General features: G+C 40.8%; 1 protein-coding gene across 2 annotated transcripts; it reads left to right on the top strand.

Annotated features, from left to right (window-relative positions):
- LOC308098248 (1-phosphatidylinositol 4,5-bisphosphate phosphodiesterase delta-3-A-like) lies at positions 1–23,995 on the top strand. 2 transcript variants are annotated; one of them, XM_080446535.1, is made up of 15 exons: positions 1–253; positions 8,944–9,108; positions 12,755–12,983; positions 13,535–13,664; positions 14,363–14,588; positions 14,853–15,054; positions 15,407–15,551; positions 15,811–15,963; positions 16,088–16,240; positions 16,509–16,662; positions 17,210–17,326; positions 17,844–18,022; positions 18,194–18,329; positions 21,040–21,189; positions 21,379–23,995. In XM_080446535.1, exons 1-15 carry the CDS (start codon positions 166–168, stop codon positions 21,543–21,545), a joined length of 2,394 nt encoding a protein of 797 aa, XP_080302661.1. In that variant the 5' UTR covers positions 1–165; the 3' UTR covers positions 21,546–23,995. The 2 variants fall into 2 exon arrangements, with proteins under 2 accessions (XP_080302661.1, XP_080302662.1); XM_080446536.1 differs by lacking the exon at positions 21,379–23,995 and having other exon boundaries at positions 18,194–18,351; positions 21,040–21,167.
- The last annotated feature ends 452 nt before the right edge of the window (positions 23,996–24,447 follow it).

Raw genomic sequence — 24,447 nt, forward strand, 5'->3', positions numbered from 1 at the left:
TGCGCTCCCCCCTCTTTCTCTTCGGGATAGATCGGGACTCGGGAACAAGACCATATTACGCTTGCGGGAAAAGACACCTGCGCCGAGATTTTAGACACCGACAGTGACTGTCTGTCACAATTAAAGCAGGATTAAAGCGAATTCGCCGGAGTTTCCTTAGGCATAATGTTTGGCAGCAATAAAATGCCAGCCACCGGTCCCAATTCACAGAAGAAGTTGGTTGAAAAGACACAGGACCCCCTCAAGAAGCTTGGTAAGGCATTTACTTAGAACGAACCTCCAACCCTTTCCCTCATGCGTTCATGCGTAGCCTACATTGCTGATGGTCAGTTCTGAACTTTTAAAAGCTGTTAATTCATGAACTGTAGCATTGAATTCAATAATTATGCAAGTGGTAGGCTATAGCCTAAACACCGACGTCACCTTTACCACAACAAAACGTGTGTATAGGCTTTTAGGCTACTTGCCCTGCATTGAAATTTTGTTTACATTTTGAAAAAAAAAAAAAATCCTTAAGAATATTTTTTTCTTTTCGTGAAAGAAAGGATTTTGACTGCACTCAATGACGTGGTGGCAGGTTAAACCACTTATTGATTAAAAGAAAAGAAAAAAATAACAAAGTCTTCTGTAGGCCTATATCACATCATTTATATAAAATGGCCTTTTTGGTTGTGTGACAGATAGACACCTCAAAGGTTATAGTGAAACACCATGACGATAGTTCAAATGGATATGTGGGTGGGTGGATGTGGAGAGTGATTGTGTGAGATTGTGTGTGTGTGTGTGTGTGTGTGTGTGTGTGTGTGCGTGTGCGTTTGCGCGTGTGCGTGCATGTGTGTCAAGTGTCCAAATGTTAATCGTATGATTCAATCAGGCTTCTTATCATTACCTATACATACCATACATTGCTTGCTTTGCTTTGCTTACCCAATTATTCCAATCCACACAGAAACATTCTGAGCATTAATCTAACTCAGTGTCCATTTTTACACTCTCAGAGTTAAAGTAACACTCAGAAATTTGCACTCTCTCGGAGTTAAATGAACACTCAGGATTTGACTGTGCACCTCGCTTAAAATAGAGAATTGCTGAGTAGGGACACTGCAGCTGTCAGTCTCCAGAAAGTCCTAGATGTCTCAGAGAAAACTGGACCACTAGGCTATGTGTCAAGTATCTCTCTCTCTCTCTCTCTCTCTCTCTCTCTCTCTCTCTCTCTTGACACATATTGACATGGCTTTGACTTAATTTTAGTGATCAGTAATGTTCTGATGAAGTAGATGAAGGCCACTGGGAACCTCAGTGTTTATTTAATTATGTGTATTCTGGGTTCATTTCAAAATACATCTCATGGTTTTGTGTGTCACAGGGTAGGAATGCAGGAAGTTCAGACTGAGGTGATACTTATCATAACTAAAACTTATCACATGACGTTCTTCTTTGTTCAGTCATTTGTTTTTTACTAATGTGGTCATCAATGTTTTATTTTAGTTCATAACACCTGTAGTACAGTCTACTCAGATGTATGCAACACTCATGGCTAGACTAAAACAGCAGTGTGTTGTATGAGACCGATATATTTGAGAGGTTGGAGATAGTCCTTGTTTACCAAAAGACAGATAAGCGCACGTGGTTAACTATGTGCATTGCCATAGACCTCAGGTTCTAGGAGGGGACACTGTGTATTTGATGTACCAGGGAGTCCAAGGTTATCTAGAGTTATTAACTGGAGATCCATGCTGCCTCAACAGCAGCTCATGTCATCGCAACCCCATTAGTGTATATATGAAAGTAAGTTGCTTTTTTGCAAAAGCAGACAACCCTACATTTCATGCTTCAGAGTTAAACAAGCTCATGTAATGGATTTGGAAATGGAAGTTTCTTTTAAGTGCAATATTTAACATTCTTTAACATAAAACAAGTAGGTAAAGTGCTGAAAATTGCAGCAAATACAGCCCATTCATTGTCAATATTAAACATTTATAAGATCATATCGTGGAAAATCCCAGGGTGATTAAAGCAGTGGTTCTCAAACATTTTCATGGCAAGGACCCTCAAATTGAAATGTATGTGGCCACAGACTACCCATTTAAAAATATGTCTTGCCAGCGACCCCCTAAGAAAACATTAGTTACAAAAATTTGCCGATCTACTAGCTACAGTGTGTCGCAATGTAATGCATTGCGAGCTTGTAGATCAGCTATTTTCAAAGTGTTTAAACTGTTCTTTGTTTTGCTATGGGACCTGGCTCCCAGAACCCCCTCAAAGGACCCCTCACCTAGAGATGTACCGATACCAGCATCTTAGGCAGTATTGGTAGCTTTTCCGATACTGGTATCGGTATCGGAACAACTCTACCCTCACCCCTGGGGGTTCCCAGACCCCCCCTTGAGAAGCAGTGCATTCAAGATCACTCATGTCCTTTTTCTTCGTTAAAGAGCTATCAGAGAAGTTCATTGCAAAACGGACTCATTGAGCCTAAAGTCTGAAACAGCTTTTGTTTACAATCAGTTCTTTGGGAACGGCACTAACCTGGAAAAACAGTACATCTACATTATTCTATTGTGTAACTCCCTATACTTACTTAGTGTTGCTCTGTGTTTTAAAGTATCAGTTTAACTCAGTATTCAGTGCTACTCAGTATTTCACAATGTGTTTTATTCAGTCATCAGTATTCAGTTTGAGTCAGTATTGTTTTGTTGTTGTGTTTCACAGCTTTCAATGAAGGATTAAAGGAAAGAATAATCTTTTGCTAGCTTATTAGCCTAGTTGTTTACAAATTAAGTCATTTAGCAGACACTCTTACCCAGAAGGAGACATAGATTTTACTTCCCTTTATACTTTTTTCTGCACAAAGCACACAAAAGGGCAAGTCAAAATCTCAAGTCACACCTGTAGTCATATCTGTGCAGAATAACCTCTGTATAACACATAATATCACTCTGTAAACGTTTCTTTTTATTGACTAATGCCAAATAATATGTTAAGCCCTATTTCATTCTTTCCCAAAAATGTAAAAAAAAATTGTGAAAATAGCCGATCTACAAGCTCATACAAGTAGATCTGCTATTTTAGCTATTTAAAAAAAGTAAAAGAGTGGTTAACATATTTTTTTTTGGGTATAGAATTTAGAATTTAAAACACTTAAATATCAAATTAAAAGATAATTCATAACGTTTTGTATTCTCTCTCAAGGCACGCCTGTGCTTTAAGCATAGCTTATGTATTCTTCTTTTGTTATGGTAATTTGTTTACCTCCACACTGGAGGTTAAAGTTTGGGTTGATTTGGTTGATGTGTTCTTGTGTGTAGTAATCATTTTCACTTTCACTGTAATTCAGGAATTTCTAACCATAGTCAGTTGACTCCACACACTGAATTTGACATTTCCTTTAACACCAGTGTTTATATGCATGCAAACTGTGTTCACATCATATTGATTATTGAGTGCATGAATAATGCCATCCATCAGGAGGACCAAGAAGCTGTTCTTAAATTGAATCTGGCCCATGCTACTTGATACCGATTGCATTGTGTTCCCAAATATTATGTACGGTCCAAATCCAAATTTTGCATTTCAAAATAGTCTGTTTTGATTATGCAAATGAAATGAATATATAGTTTGCACTCTGCCTTCGTAATATTGAAATGCACCACAAAAGAGTGACCGAGGAAGGGCCTGCTGCGTTGCTTGAAACGGTTGATTTGTTTCTTTTGGATGTTCTGCATTATTTTCAGCACCTGTCCAAATGTTTTTCTTTTGCTTTTCTTTGGATGTACACTTAATTATTTTGAATAGTAATCTTTCTACAGGTTAACCTGAGGGAACAAAACACATGGTCATGTGACAAAGTAGGCTATAAATTAATAACCTGAATTTTTTTCAAGATACTTGGCAGGTGATTGGATGATCCCGCCCCTAGCAGCCGCTGATTGGTTCGCAAACGCAGCGACCGGGCAGCTCTACTCCCTGTGCAATCCCAGACTCCTTCCTGAAATCAAATGCAAATGAGATTTCCGGAGGGAGGGGGGTTTACCAGGCTAATAAATTAATAAGTTGTGAGTAAATTAAACCACATGCTGAGGACATCTCATTTGGGCATGACAGAGCACAGAGGGCAAATTAAACAATTCAGTCCCCCATATCATGTCTACAACAACTCTCTGTCTTTATAAGTGTAGAATCGAAGCTCTGCTCTCATGGCAGTGGTTATGTTGAGCGAAACCTGAACCACATACCCCATGAGATGTTGGTATGTAGGCCTCAGTGTCTAGCAAACATACGGGCAGGCACAGTAGGTCAAGATTGTTTTGATCTTCTTTGTGATACAGGGCACCCCTGCTGGTCTCACTGTTGATATATTCTTGTAGAAATATACCACATGGGACTGATTTGAAGGTTTATTGTTTTTAAGTTCCCACCGTATCTGCCTTCTCACTTGATCTCTACATGTTCTATTCTTGCTTGCCCAGTCCAGCTGTATGGGAATTTCACACTATATTAGTTATCTCCCCCCATAAATGTCACCACGTCTGTAAGTAATTTAATTTTTAATAATTTGTTCTAATCTTTCTCCCCTGCCGTGTTTAAACCACTCCATGTCACCACAAGAGCCTACTGTTGCATTCTTCAGCATGGTTGCTAGCTCACCATGCAATGCTTTGACTATCTGGTTAAGTGTGTGTCAACAAGATTCGCTGCAGCTCACTGCAGGAAAAAAGAGAAAAAGAGGCTCAGCTCTTGGACTTTAAGAATAATTCCCATTCTTCCTATCCGTACTTAATCACAGAACTGTAAAGAAAGCAGCCTAATGAGGCACACAGCATTTCTGTGGGTACGTGATGTTGTCAAGGTGAAATGTTTCTGGTGTCTGTGCGGAACAGTGCATTGGCAGTGATTTTGGGCAAACTTACTTTCAGTTGCTCCATCCCTGCTGCATTTGGCAGAGAAATAGTGTAAGTAGACAGGACAGAGAAAAGCAAAGTTGAGGTTAGGGACGTGATGATAAAATAAGCGGCGGGTTCAAACAGAGAAGCAGTTAGGCAGTCTGAGCAGCTTAGCATGGTCATTGACCTGCTGTTAATGAGGTCCTTGTGCTCTCTGCCTGTGGGAATGTCTTGTTACGCAGCTTGGTGACTGTGGGGAAAACAGGGTTGTTTTGGTGGGGGGCTGAAGGGGGGAACTCTTTTGTTTTTCACCCTGGGATGAAGGAGAGAAATAACTGCTCCCAGTTTGTTTCTAGTTGGGGGGGGAGGGGCTTAGAACTGCTCCACTCCTGCAGCTTGGAACTTGGTAAAATATTTGGCCTTGGCAATTTGGCACTATGAAGAATTAAGCCTCATTTATACTTAGTTGTACGACGATGTTGCATGGCAAAATAGCTCATGTACAACGCTCACAAGCTGGTTATATTTTAACAATATTTGATATCAATATATTAGCAACACAGATAGTTAGAAGCAGGGCAGGAATATCATGGGAGGCCATGAAGGCCATGGCCACAGTGGCCTTGATGCCCCGTCTATGCTGCCCCCACACAGCTTATTACACTGTGTTCATTTCATCAAATAAATGATTGCAGTGGACTTCATTGTTTTATTTGATGGCCTTGCTGTCCTGGCAAGTGGCCTTTGTGCCCTCAACACATTTACAAGACCAAAGGCCAAGTGGCCTTGCCTCTAAAAAGATGAAATTCCAGGCCTGGTTAGAAGTATCAAAGATTAGAATAACAGATTCTAACACCATGTTCAATTAAAAAGTAAATAAGGATCTTTCTATTAAGAAAATGTATTCAATCCGAAACACTCTCTTCTTAGTAGATTCAGTTCACCATTCATTGACACAAATGGAAACAATTAAGCTTGGCGATAAAGCTCCGCTCTTGGGAGAATATTCACTGAATTTTGTCGAAGCAGCCTGCTAAGCATATATTCAGAGAAAGCTTATACAAATCCCCATAGGGATATAATGTCAACAATAGCAGTACATTGACATATTAGTTAGAATTAGCAGATATACATGATACACAAGTATTTGAGCCTATATGCAAGACTCTAAACAACAGATATACATGATAACCACAAGTATTTGAGCCTAAGCCAGACTCTAATCAAAAGGTGGAGGCTGGGGTGGAGGAGGAGCTAGCAAAATGCATTGGTTCAGCAACCAAGAAAGAGTGTGTGACGTAATGACCACTGAGCTGTGAATGGGAAATAGAATGCTGATGTTCACATCAGCTGACTGACCGCTGGTTACAGCTTTGGCGTGCACGACTTCCGTGTCCTGCATGAACTAACGCTATGCTTCATATCCAGTGAGTCAAATCCATTTAAATGAATTGCAATATCTATGCTGCTGCATTGTCTGAAGGAAGCCAAACCAATATAAGTTTTACTCTTATGTACCTGTACACAAGTAGTAACAATAAAGTACAACCTTGAAGAAAATAACATTTTTTATTGCAGTTTAGTTTGTAAGTACTAAACCGTTTTCTTTGCAATTTAAAGGGGGGGGTTTCTAGATACAAAACTGTTGAAGTTCACGCCGATGGGTTGCAACAAGGACCTACTTTGCTTCTATTTGCACACTGGCTGACTGGACCAAGCGTCACAAAAATGTGTATGTAAACATCCTTTTTTTTGTCCTTCACGTAACCATAACATTGCAGACCAAGACCTTCAGCGAGATCAGCCATGAACACAGTGTTTGCTAATCCAGATGAATATACAATGTTATACTATCACACCTATTTTGAGCTAACGGTTTCAGTAATGCCATTCACATTTATGGATTACATTTGCAAACAAACCATGCATTCACACTGTTAATCCTGTCATTTATTTCATGTAAACTAATAGGTTCACTATAAAATATGGTATACTTTCAAGGCAATAGTGTCAATCCATAATCATTTCACTTAGCACTTATATTTGTATACGAAATATAACCCATAACCTGCCATTAAAGTGTAAGCGGGGAAGTGTTGCTGTTACAGTACTTACGAATAGAAATATCACGAATGAATGGTGTAAGACATTTTAAAAAGCCACACCCATTTCTAAGCTCAGTCTGAAAGGGAAACAAGTTTGTTGTGTCAGAGTAAGTCTTAAAAGGTCAACTGTGTAACCTCTAGCCTAATTGTATGTATGTAATGTATGTATGTGAATATTTTATATATATATCTACAGCCACTATATCAGTGGCACTGGTTCTCAACCTTTTTACACCACCAAGTACCACCTCAGAAAATATTTGGCTCTCCAAGTACCACCATTACGACTGATATTAGAATACAGTAGCGTACACCTACCCTATCCCATCCTATTCAGCTACGCACAGTTCACACAGGTGGCAAATAATTCCTAATAACATAATAATATATCAAAAATAATAAAATATATATTTTTCACAGTTGTCAGCCAAAGTCATGTTGTATAAAATGGTAACAACAAAACTGGCACTTCAACTCTAAGTTCTCACACGACAGACAGAGACACAGACAGACAGACAGACAGACAGATGGAGAGAGACAGACAGACAGACGGAGAGAGAGAGAGAGACAGAGAGAGACACACACACACACACACACACACACACACACACACACACACACACACACACACACACACACACACACACAGCTTACTAGTGATAAGTTTAACTTTACAGACTTTGCAATGCGCTGCATGGCTTTAATTGGCCACAGGTGTAAGGTTAATCGCGGACTTAGCCTGATTCAGTTTGTCTCGTTATTAAGAAATCAACTCTTTTCAGTAGGCTACGTGTGTTCAGGCCTGCCGTGCCAACATATGGGGGGCACCAGAGCCCCCCAAGCGGGCACCAGACCACCCAAGCGAGTAGGCCACTTAGTAGGCCTACAGAAATTGATTTGATGACTTAAGCAATTTAAGACCCATCTTTAATAATAACCATTCATTACTTAAAAGTGAATATCTCTGTAGGATTGCATGGACTAACCACAACCTTTGGTGGTTGGTGGTTGGTGGTTGGCAGGTGGTACTCCCCCAGAAACTTTTTAACAGGGTAGATGTAATTTCCTGTGTTCTGGTGAATTTTGGGAGTTTATAAGCCTCGCTTATCTAGCATTGGAAAATGATGGGTACATTTAGAAAATTGTGTTTTTTTTGTGGGTTGTGAGAAATGGTGTCTGAGACTATCAAGCGCTTAAATTGTCACTGAACCACAACTGGAAATGGACGCAAATGACGCAACAGGAAACATTTAGGTTCTAACACCTGACAGTGACACATTGACCTGACGTCAACTTAAAACTAAATTATAATTCCTTGACACATGTTATACTCCTGCAAATGCCTAACCCCCATATGAGAATTTAAGAAGTGCACTGTCTGTTCTGCACTCTGGGATTAGCTACTGACTCCTACTGTACTCTGGCACATTTCCACATGGACTACTGGGAGGACTTACACTTCACAACCGTGAACAGTTGTGAGACTTATATATATTCACTTAAATATTAATTGTTGATGGACTGTAAATATTAATTATATTCACTGTTGATAGTCTGTACATTCATTGTCCAGTGAAGATTGGTTGACACGGTATATTTATCAGTCTGTAACTGTTAACTGTTGATAGTCTCTACATATACATTCATATAGATTGTACATTTATACTTATATTTATTGATATAGCAATAAATATAAGTATTATGTTAACTCAGTCAGACTCATTGCCTGAGACTTAGAAGAGAGTGTCAGACTGTAATTAAGTCTACTTATTTTACTTTATTTTGTTATTTTATTTCCATTTTGATCTTTAATGATTTTAATCTCTAATCCTGTGTAACAGTTTACTACTGTTCCTGCTATGGCACATGAATTTCCCCACGGGGATCGATAAAGGTTTATCTTATCTTGTCTTATCTTATGACATTTTGCATGTGTGTGTTCGTGTGCGTTCCAGGGGTGCTGGATAATGAGGACATACATACGATGATGCAGGGCTCCAACATGACGAAGATACGCTCGAGATGGCAGAAGAGCCGGGCCCTGAAGCTGCTAGATGACGGGGTCACGGTGTGGTGTGAATCTACCAAGTACACCCGCAAGGCCAAAGACCAGCAGACCTGTGAGTAGCAGCCTGTGGGAGGGCTGGTGGATTGGGCCGGCTGGAGCACGGAGGGGTAGAATTAAGGTGGACAAGAGCGAGGCCAAGAAAAGGGAAGAGGAAAGGCGAGGACCAAGATGTTTGTTTTGGGATAATATTTGAGTGAGTGAGTTAGGGAAGGAAATGACTGACGACGACAACACCTTGCCCTAAACAAGGGTGGTCATGTTGTGTACTTTTCGTGATGAAAGATTACAGTTAGTTACCATAGAGTGAGGAAACTGAAGTGATGTCATATTAGGAAAACTGAGTCTTTGCCTGAAGGGAAAGTAGGCTAATATAGAAGCACTCTATAGAAGTTCTCCACCAGCACACTCCCTATTTTGGTCTATTCAAGCGCATTGCACTCATTGTTTGCTTCAGCTTTTTATTTTAGCTGTGTTTACTTAGGGATTGTTGCATTTCCCCTGAGAAGAAACCTTCCTCGTCAGCAAGTGAAACCGTGTGTGTGTGTGTGTGTGTGTGTGTGTGTGTGTGTGTGTGTGTGTGTGTGTGTGTGTGTGTGTGTGTGTGTGTGTGTGTGTGTGTGTGTGTGTGTGTGTGTGTGTGTGTGTGTGTGTGTGTGTGTGTGTGTGTGTGTGTGTGTGTGTGTGTGTGTGTGTGTGTGTGTGTGTGTGTGTATTTTTGGGGAAAGTAGCTAGTTGATGATTATTTGTGATATATCTGAATATATCAAACATTTCAGGGTTAGCTTCATGTCTGAGGAACATGTGAGAGACTGTCATAAGGGTGATTAGTCATAGCCAGGTAGAATGTATGCTGCATGCCTTATCCCTGACTTAATCTCTGTAAAGGATAGATCAGAAAGGGAAGTCCACAGTCACAGCAGCTCTCTAATGATGTTAATTCCCATAAATAACAGAGAGAAGAGAGAGAGAAAGCTCTGTCTGTAATCCTCCATGTATTGGCTCATTAACATGTGAACATAGTTATTATTGTTGGGTTTTGACCTTTTCTCACCTCCCCCCTTTCTTCTTCTCTGCAAAATAAGATTTTTATTTTTTGCTAAATCAGCTGACCAGCCATTTCACAACTCAGTCTTGTGATAAGTGTGTGTCTCTCTCTCTCTCTCTCTCTCTCTCTCTCTCTAGTTCCCTGTGCATGACACCTCTGCTACTGTACATCGATGTACTGTAATCTTGGCAGCATTTCTATTGCTGATCAAGGCACGTGTCTAGTGCTACACAGTAATATAAAAGAGTTTTACTGTTTACCTTTAACCCGCGCTCACTATTTGCTCTTGGGGGATGGGAAATGCGTTGCGTGGGGTGAGAGGGCAGTTGGTCATTGTGGGTAAATGCAGCCACGAATGCACTGTTGCCTGTGCCAAAAATAGGGAGAGTGGTGGCGTTGTGGTGGTGGTGTAACACTTAGAAGTGCACAGTGACACCGTGCAATGTTGACAACTCACAGGGCTGGGGCAGAGTGACCACTATATCACAGGGACCCCGATACAACATTAACACGTAACAAACGTTACTTGGTGTCCAATGCGCGCAAGATTGTGTGTATGCATGGATTAAAGTTCTCAGTCGTCACAACTGGTTTCAGTCATTTGGATTCCATAGCAGCCAGCATGTCTCAAAACAAAAATAGCCGATCTACAAGCTCACAACGTGTCGCGCTACGACACACTGTGAGCTTGTAGATTGGCTATTTCCGGTTGTTATTTTATGACCAAGATTTATTTGAAGCGGTCAAACTAGCAGTAGAATAGATTAAAGAGCGTTTCTTAGTACGTTAGTGTTTTATTTCATAAAAGGTTAAAAGCCTCAATCTGCAATTTCTTTCTGGTTGTCTGCATGAGAACAGCAGGAACATACTGTAGGTTTAGAATGATAATACCTAAACTAGAATGATAATGCGTATACACATCATATTGTGCTGATTGTTTAGGAAACAGAGCTCTAGTGTGGGGCAGCTTCTTTCACAAATGGCAGATTAGAACTTGGCCTGACAAAACTTTTCAGTCGTGAGATTTTATTTTGCTTTAATCCATGTTTATGCACCATGCACTGCATATATTTGTGTGCCTATGCTTATGCTTATTTGTGTGTGCATGCATACACAGTAAAACCCTCTCTGTTCATTTCATTGAGAGTGAAAACATTTGACCCACACTCTCAGAGTTAACCACTTAAGCCCCTCTATGCTTTGTCGTACAACAAATAGCAAAAATAGCCAATCTACAAGCTCACAACACGTCACATCGCGAGGTAGTTGTGAGCTTGTAGTTCAGCTTTTTTAGCATTTTTCTAAATGTTTTACTTCAGCCTAAAAATATGCCCAAAGTATGCCCAAAATAGGGATGCCTGGATTAATGTGGTTAAATTAACACAGAGGATGTTACTGTGTATATGTGTGTGTGTGTGTGTGTGTGTGTGTGTGTGTGTGTGTGTGTGTGTGTGTGTGTGTGTGTGTGTGTGTGTGTGTGTGTGTGTGTGTGTGTGTGTGTGTGTGTGTGTGTGTGTGTGTGTGTGTGTGTGTGTGTGTGTGTGTGTGTGTGTGTGTGTGTGTGTGTGTGTGTGTGTGTGTGTGTGTGTGTGTGTGTGTGTGTGGATAGTTTGGAGTTTGTCCTGGTGCCACTATGCTCTGTTTAAGAGCCCACTGGTCTTGCAGGACCAGTGGGAATGTGGGATCTGGCACCTGTAGTTCACTATTGTGCTATCTGCACTGAGGGACGTGACATGGAATGCAGCACTTGACAGTTTGGCTGTCAGTCGACACCACGTGACAGACACACACACACACACACACTCACACACTCACACATACATGTTAATGCCGTAGTCGAGACAACCAAGGCGAAGGAATGTATCAGCAATTTTGAGGAGGTGGATGGCAAGGGCTTTCATAGCCTCCAGCAAGAGAATGAAACAATTGTCTGGAGAGACACTGTATTGCCCGTTTGAGCAAACCCTGAACTATTCAGTGTCTTCAGAAATAAACAAACTCCTCCACACTGAATGACGTTGTTTTGTGATGGGATCACACAGTTACAGTACACAATAAAATACTCAGTGTTAATCTAACTCTGAAAGCTTATGAATGTAACTAAATGGTTACATTCGTACATTCTCAGCTGAGTTACAAACAAATACATTACTGTAACACTCAAGACTTTACTGTGCACAACTGTGCAGTGGTGTTTACAATGTTGTTCAAATCACCCCATGAGGTGGCACTATAATTCTTCTGCTCTCTGCAGAGAGAGAGAGCATGGCTTTCAACCAAACGTCCAGTGTCATAGAGTCGCAGGTTAAAATTATCTTGCTGGGAGGCATGCATATCAGGCACATTTCTCATTGCTCAGGCCTATGCAGGTCATATTTTATAAGTACCATGTGCGTACTTGTGCTCGGCATTGCCATGCCATCCTTCAACAGAGACTTTATGGTTCCAGAAAACACTTGACCCCCGGCCTTTTAGTTAAGACAGATTTTCATTGAGCTCCATGGGCTTTTAAAGCTGTTCCAGTGTCCAGCCAAAGCTCTGTTTACTCAGCAACAGTGACACACTTATAACTGCCTCTGTCTCGCTGTGTTTATCTATTCATGTTGTACCTATCTATATTGACTTATCATTCCCTCTCCGTGCTCTCCCCCAGTCTCAGTGGCAGAGGTGGAGTGTGTGCGTGAGGGATGCCAGTCGGAGGCTCTACGGAAGCTGATCGGATCGATACCGGAGAGCCAGTGCTTCACAGTGGTGTTCCGAGGTGCCCGGAAGAGCTTGGACCTGCAGTGCAACAGCGAGGCTGAAGCTCGCCACTGGGTCCGAGGAATCCGTACCTTGAAGGAACGTGTGGCCAGCATGAGCCAGAAGGAGAAACTGGATCAATATCCTCTTCGCTCCAATGCGCGTCTTGCAACACTTTGTCACATGTGCAATCTCACATGCATAGTTAAGATGTGCAGTAATGACTGGCAAGAAAACACTGTCTAAATATAGTCTGAATATCTGTGTCAGTTATAATGCCTGGTACCCACTACTCAGTTGTTGGTGACACGAGAGTAGACAACAGCCTGTTATGTTATGAAAGATATTCTCTGGCTCTACAGTATTTATCTCACCCTTTGATCTTCTGTTGACTTTTTTTTAGATGTGAGAACACATGAATCAGTAGGGCAGTAGGGCATGCCCAGAAGTATATGAGAGATGTAATCTGATCTACAGTATACACAAATGTCATGTAATGGGATCACCTAACTAAAATGTGTCAGTTTTTCTATTAACTATTGTCATAGACATGGTTCATTGATATTAGACATCAAAGTGTTTAAACATTAGTGTGAAATTGATATGACTTAAGTGGATCACAGTCCACTGTGAATCCACATACTGCCATAGCTATGTGTGTAGTCATGTTCTATTCCTTAACCTTTGACACTTGGATCCGTGGCTACTTGAGACGAGCGGATGAGAATCAGGACGGGAAGATGAGCTATGATGAAGTCAAACGACTGCTCCAGATGATCAACATTGAGCTGAATGAGCAGTATGCACGCTCATTATTCAAGGTCAGGTTTATATCAATATGTAGGGGTTCTTTTGTATCTGTGATACATAGGGGTACATAATCATGTTCAGTATATGTTTAAAGGTGCTGTAAGTGATATGTATTTGATAAAATAAGTGTTAAATAGCTCTATAGAACACTAACAGAATATTGATGCAATGATTACTATCACAATATAGAGCTTTAATGCTTTTAAAAACATTTTTTTTTTAAATACGTGGTGGTGGTGATATTTTTCTAGTTAGGGTGATAAAGATTGCTTGGGGTGTGGAATCAGTGTTCAGTTACTAAACCACTGGTAAGCCAATCCTCCAAACATCTACCCTCCCTCTCAACCACAGCTAATGGCTTTATTTTGGAGGATTACCAGCTATATTATGTCTCTCAGACCTTCATTATTGTTAAATTGTTGCTTTTATGTTCCCTGCCAATGTGATCCCTGCTGCAGCCTGTAGTGTATTATTATCTGTTTTATGTAACTATGCTTGGTTGGTTTCAATTATATAGGTGCCCTCTACCCTGGGAATTTGATGCACTCCCAAAACAAAAGCAGATCACAAGGTCCAACCAATAGAAATAGGTCACATGATTGTAAAAGGGCAATGGACCGTCTTCCTGTGTCTCTATTTGTCCAGTGTACATCAATCTTGTATGTCTTCTAAATAAATATGTCTTTCACCGCTATCATCCGTATCTTAGAAATGTGACCGTTCGTGTGACGGTCGCCTGCATCCCACAGAGATCGAGGAGTTCTGCAGGGAGCTTTTGAGGCGGCCAGAGCTCGACTCCGTGTTCAGGCATTACTCCAGCAACGGCTGTGTCCTCTCCACTGCTGAGCTCCGTGACTTCCTCGGAGACCAAGGGGAGGACCCGTCATTGGACCACGCCTTAAGCCTCATACGCACCTATGAGCTCAATGATTGGGGTAAAAACACTAAAACAGTCACTAGCACGCACCAAAAAACACTCACTAAAAGATTAACTTCCCAAGACTGTGATTAGTCCAATCCCTGTGATAGAAACAAAAGTGTTTGAACTCAGTGTGTCTACCATGTGTTGTCTTGCACAGGTTCTCGTCTACCAGCAGTTGAAAAAGATAAACGAATTCACTGCGATATATGTTGTTGCCAGTTTCCCGTCATCGAAAATAACCGATTAGATAATGAACATGCTCTGTAACACATTGCAGCTCAGAAGAACCAGTTCATGACCCAGAATGGTTTCACAATGTACATGCTGTCTCTGGAAAATGATGTGTTTGACCCCAAACACGCCCGCGTCTATCAAGACATGACCCAACCCATGGCGCACTACTTCATCTCCTCCTCTCACAACACCTACCTTACCAAGGACCAAGTCACCAGTGCCAGCAGCACAGAGCCTTACCTCAGGTCAATATTTTAGCTACTTCGGCCCTATTTAGAAAATAGCTAATATCTACAAGCACCCAACACATGTCGCGATGTGTGATGCGTTGTGAGCTTGTAGATCTCTGCTATCTGCTATTTTTTTTCTAATATGTTTTCAAATGTTTTTGACATTTTTATGACGTGCCCAAAATAGGGACGCTGGGTTGAATGTTTCAGATTTAGAACAGATTTAAAGAAAATGGTCTAATGTTAGAAAAAAGAAAAGAAAAAAAGAGCCATTTTGATGATCTAAATGTGGTGAAACCACATCCTGCAGTGTGATATCCCTGCGGTGTAAGATTAATAATGCTTTTTCTGTCTCTGACAATGGCAGGGCTCTGAATCAGGGGTGTCGCTGTGTGGAACTGGACTGCTGGGATGGAGATAAAGGAGAGCCTGTCATATACCATGGGCGCACTCTTACGTCCAAGGTGCCCTTCAAAGAGGTCATTGAAACCATTAACCAGTATGCTTTTAAGGTGAGAAAATAATACAAATATTATATAAAAAAAGATATGTAAAAACAACAACTATTCCCATTGGTTCTTGACTTGTTGCCTCTTGCAGACTTTACTACTGGCTTTACTACTGGAACCTTTCTGGCTATTGTTACATCTTGGCTCTGATGCAGCCCAGAAGCATTGTGACTTTGACATAGTGTAGCGGTACAGAATGAGGTCCTCTGTTTATATTATGTGGTCTGCCTGCACTTTAACGATTTGTTACATCTCATCCCAGGCCTCTCCATACCCTCTGACTCTGTCCTTGGAGACGCACTGTTCTGTAGAGCAGCAGGCTGTCATGGCCAAACACCTTCGCACCATCCTGGGCAACAAGCTGCTCACCAAGCCCCTCAGTGACCAGCCACTGACCCACCTGCCCTCTCCCGAGGTAGAGCACGCAACCCATGGCCTTCTCTACCCACACACTCCTGCTCTACATGGCTTCCATGTGGACAAGTCAGTGCCACGCCGCTTTAATGAAGTCGTTTGTTTCCATGGCTCTTCTTTTGCAGGAGTTGCGGGGGCGTATTCTGGTGAAAGGGAAGAAGGCAACGCCTCACCTGGGCCAGCTAGGTAAAACGGACAGTACTTGTAGCTTTTCCTCCAGTTCTGATGACGAGTTACTAAGCAACAATAAGAATACACCCAAGAAGGATGCTCCCAAGGTTCGTTACATTTTATTTCATAGCTGTCAGTAAAGTTATTGAAAAACATTTAGAATAAATATGTTAAGAACATGGAATGTTTTGGTGCTATGCAACGTTTTGAAAAGTGGTGTTGAAAATCAATCTACTGCTCACCTCAGCCCTTATCTAGTCCATTTCTTTTAAGAGCATCGCTTACTGTACACAGTCATTCTAGGATCACAGGGATGTTATTTGGATTCTGTGTGCTATAACTCTACACCTTAATTGCGTTGTTTGCCCTTCATAGGTGGTCTGCTCTAAGCTGAGTCCAGAGCTGTCAGCACTGGTGGTGTACTGCAGGAGTGTCCCCTTCCGTGGGTTTGATAAATTATCTGAAAAAACACCAAGCGACATGTCCTCCTTCTCAGAAAATGACGCCCTTAAACACATCAAAGACTCAGGTGAAGCTTTGAAATAATATTATCTTGACCTTGAGTGTTTTATACATTTTTAACACTGGGTTGGATAACAACAAAGTCTTATGCACACCTGATCAGCTCAGAGATGGGTGCTTAGGCAGGGATCAGACGTATAGAATAAAATAAAATGACCCGCACACCGTCTACACTTGGCAACTACTTTCTCACAGAACAATGTTCCTCTGAGGTAGTCTGGAATGTTGAGACATAAAGGAAATATGCATATTTGTATGCTGTGTGTTGAGCATGATGTCATTTCTGTTGGGACGGCTGTGCAATTTGTGTTGTGACTAAGCATACAAGAGAGGCAATTCTCTTGGACAGAAAATGTCCAACTAGTTAGACAGGATGTAGTTGGTCAATAGGCCTGAAGAAGGTCTATTGACCGAAACATTGCCTAAATAAAGTTGTCCTTATTGTGCAATTGTAGAGGTTATGCGGGTCATTTTATTTTATTCTATAACATTGCTACTTTCATGTAGTCATACATTTATTTTTCTGTTTTTTGTTTTGTTCTTCATCTATGCAGGAAAGCTGTTTGTCAGACACAACAGCAGGCAGCTGAGCCGTATCTACCCCTCTGGACAGCGCCTTCAATCTTCCAACTATGACCCCCAGGAAATGTGGAATGGTGGCTGCCAGATGGGTGAGTACTCCACTATAGAGGGTTTGGTGGGATGCAGTAGGGACACTAGAACTAGCAGCTATTATCACTTAAAAACAAAACCGTATTCATGGTTATCTGGGTGTCCCAAAGGGATAAAGCCAACAGCAAACAGTATTCTACTACAGTAATTCTCGTGGGAGTTTGCTGAGAGTAAACATCACATAATTGACACCATGTTATGACAACTAACATTGATGTCACTGGCATTGACTGACTTTGTTCACTGACGCATACAGTAATGCTAAAAGAACAGTGGTTCTCAAACTTTTTCAAGTCAAGGATATTTTTCAAAATGTTTCAAAAATAGCAGAACTTGTATATCAGCTATTTTTGAATATCCGAAGTATAAAGTAGGTCTACAATGGTGAAACTGATTTTGATTAACTATATTAACTGGAACCTCCCCCCCCCCCCCCAAGTGTGTAAAATGTTTTTTTTTGTTGAAATTCATGATTGTTTTTGTCATCTTCTCTTCCATTCACCGTATGCTGTATAGTGGCCCTGAACTTTCAGACGCCCGGGGAGCAGATGGACCTCAACCAGGGCCGTTTCATTCCAAACGGTCGCTGTGGATACATCCTCAAACCAAGCTTCCTTTGCAGCCCCACTTCCAACTTTAACCCAGAGATCACAGGGGGAGGTCCTGGACACGTCCCCACTCAGCTGACTATACGGGTGAGCAGCCACTACTGACTAAGAATATTGATAAGGACTTTTGAAAAACCATGTAACTGCTTGACATGTAGCCCACTTCTCAGCAATTCGTTTTAGGACGACAGCCAGTTTCTTATGGACATTTTAAATGCATATTTGATTAGAGACTGATTTGATTGATTTTACTTTCAGATATTGTCTGCACAGCAGCTGCCAAAAATCAACATGGACAAGGCCAGTTCCATTGTGGACCCACAGGTGTGGGTGGAAATTCATGGAGTGGGGATTGATAATTCAAGAGACAAAACTCACCGCATTGACAACAATGGTAACTTGACCATTTCATTATGGTAATAGTGCCATAATATTTTACACATACTATATTACTATACTGTGTTGTACATCACATAGAGAAAAAAATATATATATATACACACACACCATATATCTAGGTGTGCCCTGGGATCTTTTGGCTATGCAAGGTGTGCCAAAAAAGGTTGGGTTAAGTATCATTCATAGTCGGACGTAAGGAGACGTAACGAGCGCCAACGCTCCTTACGTTGTTGGTTTTGTCTCCCCCCCCGTCACTTGCGGCTCCAGGATTTCCTTCCGTGCAGTCGACATTCACCGTCAGGCCGACGTGTACGTTCAACTACGTTCCCTGTAGTAGCAGTGGTGCCCGTTGGCAGTATAAGGAAAAAAGGTTTTCCTCGGGCCCTCTTTCTCCATAAAAAAGACCCACGTTGGTTGGTGGAAGTACTTGAGTAAATGTACTTAATTACTTAGACCCGTCGTTCCACGGTCTGGGACAATATATAGCATATATAGCACAGTGCAGTAGGGGTCGAAACTCACGTTTTGTAGACAACCATTGTTTTTGTCTAGTTTGTGGACTAGTTTGTGTCTTTTATTGCGTTGTTTTGGCTAGATGCTACAATGGTAGCTTCATGTTGTTAGCTGCGCTGATGCCAGCTGCGCTGTTGCCAGGTTTTGTGAGAGAAATAAGCAACCAGGTCTATGAGCCTACAAGCCCAAAAGAATCGACTAGGATATAGCAGATCTACAATATATGTTTGAGAATCACTGGTTTAAATAATAATTGTCCCAAATAAGCAACTACACTTTAGAAACAAGCCCAAATAAAACCGCAACCACCAATACAAAATTGCTTGTTTGTTTACAAGCAACTTTACAGAAAAATAAGCCCAAAGTCGCTTATAATAAGCAGACATGGCAACATTATGGGTGGCGGTACATACTCTCGCAACTGCCATCTAGTGGATGAATAGGTGTATTACGCCTGTACACTTTAAAATAAATAAAATAACCCCTAAATAACGTGAGCGACTATGCATGCGTCCGTATAGAACGGACGGAATCCCTCACCCCCTGACGCACGTTTTAGACCCATCTAGGGACTTTGAACGGGCCTTTAGGGTTCATTTGGTTAAAGATCCATTTATGTCTGTATTATTGCTTGATTTAGAGATTTTTTGTTGAGTTTCTCAAGTTCAATTGGTTGCTGGATCCTTACTTAGATAAATGTTCAATGAGAAGGACAGTCGAGTTTTATACTGTGTTTTATACACAGTTGGACACGTACCGACAGTAATGCCTTCCTCAGAGTGCATCTGATACGGGTGCAAGAGGGTTTCAAGTCTAAACTTTGAGGCAAATTACCAGCAATCATTTTGAAACATTATTCTGTGGAGTAATAATAATAATAAAATATAGCTGCAAGCAGCAATAATACGGGGCCAGTTGGGGGGGGGGCGGGGGGGGGAAGAGGGGGGGGAGAGAGAGAGAGAGAGAGAGAGACGCAATAGATTGTGGAGAGAGAGACGCAATAGATTGGGGAGAGAGAGACGCAATAGATTGGGGAGAGAGAGACGCAATAGATTGGGGAGAGAGAGACGCAATAGATTGGGGAGAGAGAGACGCAATAGATTGGGGAGAGAGAGAGTGACGGAATAGATTGGGGAGAGAGAGAGTGACGGAATAGATTGGGGAGAGAGAGAGTGACGGAATAGATTGGGGAGAGAGTGACGGAATAGATTGTGAAGAGAGAGAGTGACACAGACGGACGGACAGAAAATTATTTACACATGAACTTTGGACCTCTGCCGACAAAACGTTAGTAGCGGATTTTCCATAAGTGAAAAAATGCAGAAGTTATGAGCCAATGACTGTTTTTCATATAATTCAAAATGGTGGGAGATCTAAAGGTCAGAGGTCAAAAGTCAGAGGGTGAAAGTTGTTCAGCATGAGGAGACGCATATGTGTATCCAAGTTCCATGGCTCTAGGTCAAACAGGGCATGAGTTGTACCTGTTCAAAGTTGCCATTTTCAATTGAGTGCTATAGCGCCACCTTTGGACGAAAGATTGTGAGAATTATTTCTTGATCGTTTTTCATGACCATCTACCATATGGCTGAGTTTCGTAAAAAGCAACAGCACGGTTAAGCCAGAACTGCGAAAAGTGGCAGAAGAACTAAAATAATGCGAATAATAAAACAGGTCCAGAGCTGAGCTCCGTAATAATAATAATGAACTTCATTTGAATAGCGCTTTTTAGAAACAGAGTTACAAAGCTCTTCACAAAGCATTAACTTAATATAAAAACAATATAGAAATTGTGCGAGAAATAATAAAAGAGCAGAAAAGGATACAAATGTGCAAGAAACTAAAAATACAAAAAAAATACAAATACAAAATAAAAATACAAGAAAAAACACCAAAAACACAAAAAAAATACGATACAAGAGTCCATGAAACATAATAAGAGCATAACAACAGAAAAACACAATATACTAATCATCAAGTAGTAAAAGCAAGTCTATAAAACTTTTGAGAAGTAATTTAAAAGAGAACACTGATTAGCCTGATTTCCTCTGGCAGGTCATTCCAAAGTCTATGCCAGTGCACTTCTTTGATTTAGTGTCTGTTACATGCCATTGCTGAGCGCTGTGCTAGTAAGTAGTGTGCGTGTGTTTGTGTATTTCTTTTTCCCCATCATAGCTCTCTTATGCCCTCTATAGGTTTTAATCCCCGGTGGGACTGCACTCTAAGCTTCCAGCTGCAAGTTCCTGAACTGGCCCTGGTGCGGTTTGTAGTCGAGGACCATGACCACACTTCCAAGAATGACTTTGTGGGCCAGTTCACCCTACCTCTCACAAGCCTACGGACAGGTAAACAGTCCCATGCTATTACTAGCATCTGTTGAGTGACTGACGACCTTTGCTGCATGTCACTCCCTGTCTCTCTTTCCATGTTTCCTGTCTATCTCAACCGTATCTAAATAAAGGCATAAAATCCCCCAAAAATATCAACGAAAAAAAAAAGTATTTAAATGTTTGTGCTGTTCTCTCTGTCCTCAGGTTACCGCCATGTGCACTTACTGAAGGCAGACGGCTCCTCTCTGTCCCCTGCTACTCTCTTTATCCATACGAAGGTGTCTCAAAAAGGAGTTCGCATTAAAAATGTGTCAGAACGCATGGCCATGGCAAAGGCCACGGCAAAGGCCACGGGGAAGGGGAAGGTATGACATGATGTAACATGACATGACATGAAGTGTCAAGTACCTGTCTGGAAAACGTGTGTTTCTGACAACAAAGCACATTGAGAGGAAAATCACTTTGTGAGGCTGCTGCCTGTCTGCCTCCCAATACCGACCTCATGCGATCAATTTAAAGCAATCCCATGTCTGAACAATGCAAGCAAGATGTAATTGTATCGGTCAAAGATGAATAAGGGCCTACTTAATTGCCTCAGTCAGTATAGGAAATTCAGGATACATTGAAGAAGTATTGCATGTGGGTGGTTGTTGCTCTTTCCTTCCATGGATGCAGGACTTTGGAGATGAGCTGTTGTTGATTGTGAAACACTAACATACTGTACGTAGGAGTGGAGAATCTACAAAGATTTTATCCCAGATTTTATCCCAGATTTGTGGGATACTGTATAGCATATTAATAATGTTCTCCTTATTTTTCTTTATTCAAGAAATACAGTATTTAACAGTTTTATACTTCAGTATTAACTTACAGAAATATTTATTAACATTATGAAAATGCTCTTAGTTGACTGAAGCTGGCTCAAAGGTGGTTATGAGGCCAATCTTGGCAATATTTATGTAGGTTTTTTTTTTTTACCATAGCACAAATGAATATATTTCAGTGCTAAATGTGTTGTAAACCTTGTAGTGTTTGTAAGAGTCTGTACACATGTAGGTTGATTAAATTATTTAATTATCAATCGATTAAAAAAGTTAGTCTAATGTGATACGCTAACTTTCACACGTTTTATCTCTATCACAGGAAAAATGTTTTCCTTTTGAGACAATTGGCTAGATATTACTATATTAACAGACCTGAAATAGGTAGCTAATCTGTTAAATATTAATGTTATTCTTAAAAGCAGTGTTGGCTCTCTGGTAGCCCTTTTATTGTGGTTAAATGTTTTATTTTATTATGGAGATTTCTAAGCTTTTCCTTGGCATCATTTCATACCGTACATGCTAATGTGAGCTGTTCAAAGGCATGTTTGACTTAATTTAATTTGCATGCTTGTTTCATTTAGTTTCATAAGACAAAAAGGTATTACTTGTTAACTGACAAAATTGCACTAAGAATAAATATTTGTGTGAGTAAGTTGACCGAACACTTGACTGTCATTGTTAAATCCAACCACCAATTCTTATAACTATAACCACCAATTCTAATAACTATAACCACTGCAGGGACAACGTGTGGGAATATTTTACTGTGACATCTAATTCAAAGGTGCATGCCCCATAGTAATTGTCTAGATTAGATAGTTCATTTGTCCTCAATGAGGAAATTCTGTTCTACAGTAGGTGCATACATAACACAAACAAATTACACTTACAGAATTGTACAGAATACATGATTTCCCAACTTAATTACAGGCATCACACAGCAGAGACAAATAGATGGATTCACACTCTACACAGCACAGACTGGATTTCTTGTAACTTAAGAGGAGGTTACTTATTTAAAGCTTGTATGGCTGTGGGGGAACAAAGCTCTTCCTTAAACAGGCATTCTGCACACTACTTTCCGGTCGTACTGTAGTACCTACAGTACTGTAGGTACTGTAGTACCTACAGTACGACCGGAAAGTAGTGGTGGTCGAGTGGGTGGTCTGTATGATTGTGAGTACTAGTGGATCAGGGATGATGTGACACAATCGGAGGATTTGGGGGTGGGAATCCTAATGAGCTTTCTGGCTAAGTGAGTTATAGAGCTGACTGTAAGCATACAGTAGGGAAAGGACAAATGGCACCATACAGAAGAACTGGCTCAATAATGCTACGATACAGGAGGACTACAAGATGGGGTTGGACAGACAGTGTTTTAGTTTACAGGTGGTTGTAAATCCATGTTTACAATATTTGTAAATATCCACCTCTCCCTTCTTTCCTTTGGGTGAGATTTGGGGGGTGGACCAGTGTTTTGGGGGTCTAATAAGCAGTTATTTCGTTTTTGAGATCTTAAGGTAGAGTAAGTTATTGTTGAACCATGTACTAAAATGGGATTTGGAACGTTGATAGTTGATGCAAAGAGAGAGAGAGAGAGAGTCATTTGTTATTATTGAGCTTTACTAGGATGGCCATGACAACTGCATATTTAAAGTAGAGGGTAGTGGTGAGTGGACTTTGACAGTCATTTGTAGAGTGTAGAGATTACCACAATTATACTGCATGAATTGAAAATGACCAATTCTAATTATATTTTAAGCCTCATTTTCACTTATTGGGACAAAGATTGTCTTAAGTGTCCAAGCATGTACATCATACATTACAGAGCCATTCAACCTTATTGCACATTGAGTCTTACATACAGTAAAAGCAACTGGTGCCAATGAGGAACGAAGCCTTAACCTTGCAGTGTTAGAGCGATGCTATGTGTTTGTCTTGTAAAATATACAAAAATGTACTAAATGATAAAATGATACACTACCGTTTTCAATAAAGTGCCATTAATACACGTGTGTGTGTGTGTGTGTGTGTGTGTGTGTGTGTGTGTGTGTGTGTGTGTGTGTGTGTGTGTGTGTGTGTGTGTGTGTGTGTGTGTGTGTGTGTGTGTGTGTGTGTGTGTGTGTGTGTGTGTGTGTGTGTGTGTGTGAGAGAGTGAGTGTGTGTGAGAGTCAGTCAGTCAGTGTGTCAGACAGACAAACAAAAGAGACAGTGCTATTATGTGTTAGCTTTGTTTACAATTAACAGGTTACTTATTGGCCAGTTATTACCCAGTAGTTCATTGATCTCAGGGCAAATAGCACTGGGTATTCTACAGGGCTAAAAGCCAAGTTTGCCTCACACAGAGTAAATTATTAGGCTTAACGTATGACATTTGACAGGTCAACTGAAGTAATATTCATTAAAGGGTGTGTGAGATTTTTGTTAAAACTATAGTATTAAATAACTG

Source organism: Gymnoscopelus braueri (assembly GCF_963280865.1).
Source record: "Gymnoscopelus braueri genome assembly, chromosome: 13".
Lineage (NCBI taxonomy): Eukaryota > Metazoa > Chordata > Actinopteri > Myctophiformes > Myctophidae > Gymnoscopelus > Gymnoscopelus braueri.